The sequence below is a fragment of the Myotis brandtii genome, unplaced genomic scaffold (genome assembly GCF_000412655.1).
Source record: "Myotis brandtii unplaced genomic scaffold, ASM41265v1 scaffold216, whole genome shotgun sequence".
NCBI classification, from domain to species: domain Eukaryota; kingdom Metazoa; phylum Chordata; class Mammalia; order Chiroptera; family Vespertilionidae; genus Myotis; species Myotis brandtii.
The window spans coordinates 1,279,000-1,281,150 of NW_005358092.1; the positions used below are offsets into that span (position 1 = coordinate 1,279,000).

Sequence of the window (2,151 nt, forward strand, 5' to 3'; positions counted from 1 at the left end):
TGTAATTTCAGAGTAAGAAAGAAAAATTACCAAGTTCATAAACTGGCTGGTTTACCCAAGGCAGCATCTGCCTTGATTCAAGACCATGAATAGAAATGATTATTTTTCACATCAGACTTATTAAATACTTTCATTGAAGGTTTAACCTAATTTAGATCAGTTTTAAACCACTTTTTGAAGAAACATAGAGTTTTTATATTTCCTACCTGTTCTAAGCAGACATTAATAAATTTTAGGCTTTTTTATTTTATCAGATAGAACACTTACAAATCCTTTCATTTATAGTATTTAAGAGCTATCATCTCCTTTTGTGTGAATGTCACTAGTTGATGTTCCAATTTCAGACTTTCCTGCCTAATGGTGGGGCTGCCAAGAACTGAATACTGGGGAAAATACAGTCAGAAGTAGGGAATGTAATATGAGGAAAAGCAGATCTTTTTAAAACTGATCTCCCCCAAGTCCATCATCCCTTCTTCTGCACATATCCACACAATGTTTAGTATCAATAGCCCATAAATTTTAGTTCTACTTCAAATACTCAGAAAGAATGACCTGCCTTAGAGACTTGAAAAGAACTGGTTTAAAAACACACACACACAAAAAAAGCCTGACATCAGTCCATGATTTATATAATTCATAATTAATGTCTAATTTTGTTAAATGTCACTGAGCCTCACTGGATCAGGTAATTTAAGGCTGTTCCAACAAATTGTCTCATGAAAATATTATTAAAAAAAACAAAAAAACACCTCTTGTTACATTTCTATAAGTGAAGAAGCCCAGAAATCTAATGCAGCTGAAAATAAATGGCAAACAGCAAATCTGGTCATGGAAAATCCTTTGTTTTTTGAGAATATGTATTAAAAAAAAAAGAGTAGGTCAAAATTTCATGTAAAGTTTATTCAACATGATCTGGGGCTGCTTTGTGTGAATCTGTCTTATTATGTTACAGTCATAAAAGGAGAGTTTTCAGCCCGGCCAGTGTGGCTCAGTGACTGAGCACTGATCCATGAACCAGGAGGTTAAATGTTTCTATGCCTGGGGTGTGAGGCGTACAGGAGGCAGCAGATCAATGATTCTCTCTCACCACTGATGTTTCTATCTCTCTCCCTCCCTCTCTCTGAAATCAATAAAAACATATTAAAAACAAAACATTCTTTTGTCCCACAAATGAATAAATAATCCACTTGGTCTAGATATCCAGAAAAATAAACTGGCAATAAAAACTTACCTTTACATTTTCATGAATAGACTGAAGTTGTGCAGCTAAAGCTACAAATGTCTGATAAATTTTCTGCATAGCCATTGACAAATCTATAAGAGAAAATTATATTATCACACAAATATATACAACCAATATTAGTTTTCTATTATTTGAGTCCAATTTTTGGTATAGTTAATGTATAAAAAGAAAAAACTACATCAGTATTTCCATGGATAAAAGAAAATAGCAGAGTGAGAAGACTAAGAGAAGGATGTCTGTATCAGGAACCTGGGGGAAGCGAGGAGTTCATAAGACTTTTGCCCTTGTTAGCATTGTAATAATTCATAATAATGCATTTTGTATTTATAGGTAATAAAGATCTAATCAAGGACTTTTAAGAAAATTTTCGTATGGCAGCTTAAGACAATTGCCAGTAGCTATTTAGAGTATCTACTGTTTAACAACAGCTTAACCTCTCTCCTACAAACAACAAAACAAAAAAGAGTGCTATAAAAAAAAAATTACCATGGAAAGCATGTTACCTTGAGGAGCTATGTGTGAATTATTTGCTTGAGTGGCAAGATGGTTTTCTAGTTCTTCAATCTGCTGTCTGTATTGCTGAAGCTGTACCTCAAACTGCTGAACCAAGATTCTGAAGTAGCTGTATAAAAACATAAAATCAATCATGTAGCAGGCAATATTTATATATGTATATTTAACTCTGACATCTCTATGAGACTTTCTTATTAATTTCAAATAAAATTATATTTTCTAAGTTTAGCTATGTCATTTGAACGAGGGCCTCCATGGAATAAATGTTTTATAATTTGGAGCACTGCTGCCCCAAGTAGTGTCTGCATTTGTTCTTGGAAAATCCTAAATTCCTTCCTTTTGCTCCAGGTGCAAGTGAATCTCCTATTTAGCTTTCAGGGTTGATGGATGTATGA

The 2,151-nt window shown here is 33.5% G+C and overlaps 1 protein-coding gene across 6 annotated transcripts in view; it reads right to left on the reverse strand.

Annotated features, from left to right (window-relative positions):
• The window catches only part of NUP58 (nucleoporin 58kDa), a 48,031-nt gene that overhangs the window by 11,261 nt on the left and 34,619 nt on the right, over positions 1-2,151 (reverse strand). For all 6 annotated transcript variants that reach the window (XM_014539421.1, XM_014539422.1, XM_014539420.1 and 3 more), the window contains 2 exons: positions 1,747-1,865; positions 1,232-1,314 (listed from right to left, as the gene is read on the reverse strand). In XM_014539421.1, the coding sequence (XP_014394907.1) occupies positions 1,232-1,314; positions 1,747-1,865 (202 nt within the window). The remainder of the gene's footprint in view (positions 1-1,231; positions 1,315-1,746; positions 1,866-2,151) is intronic.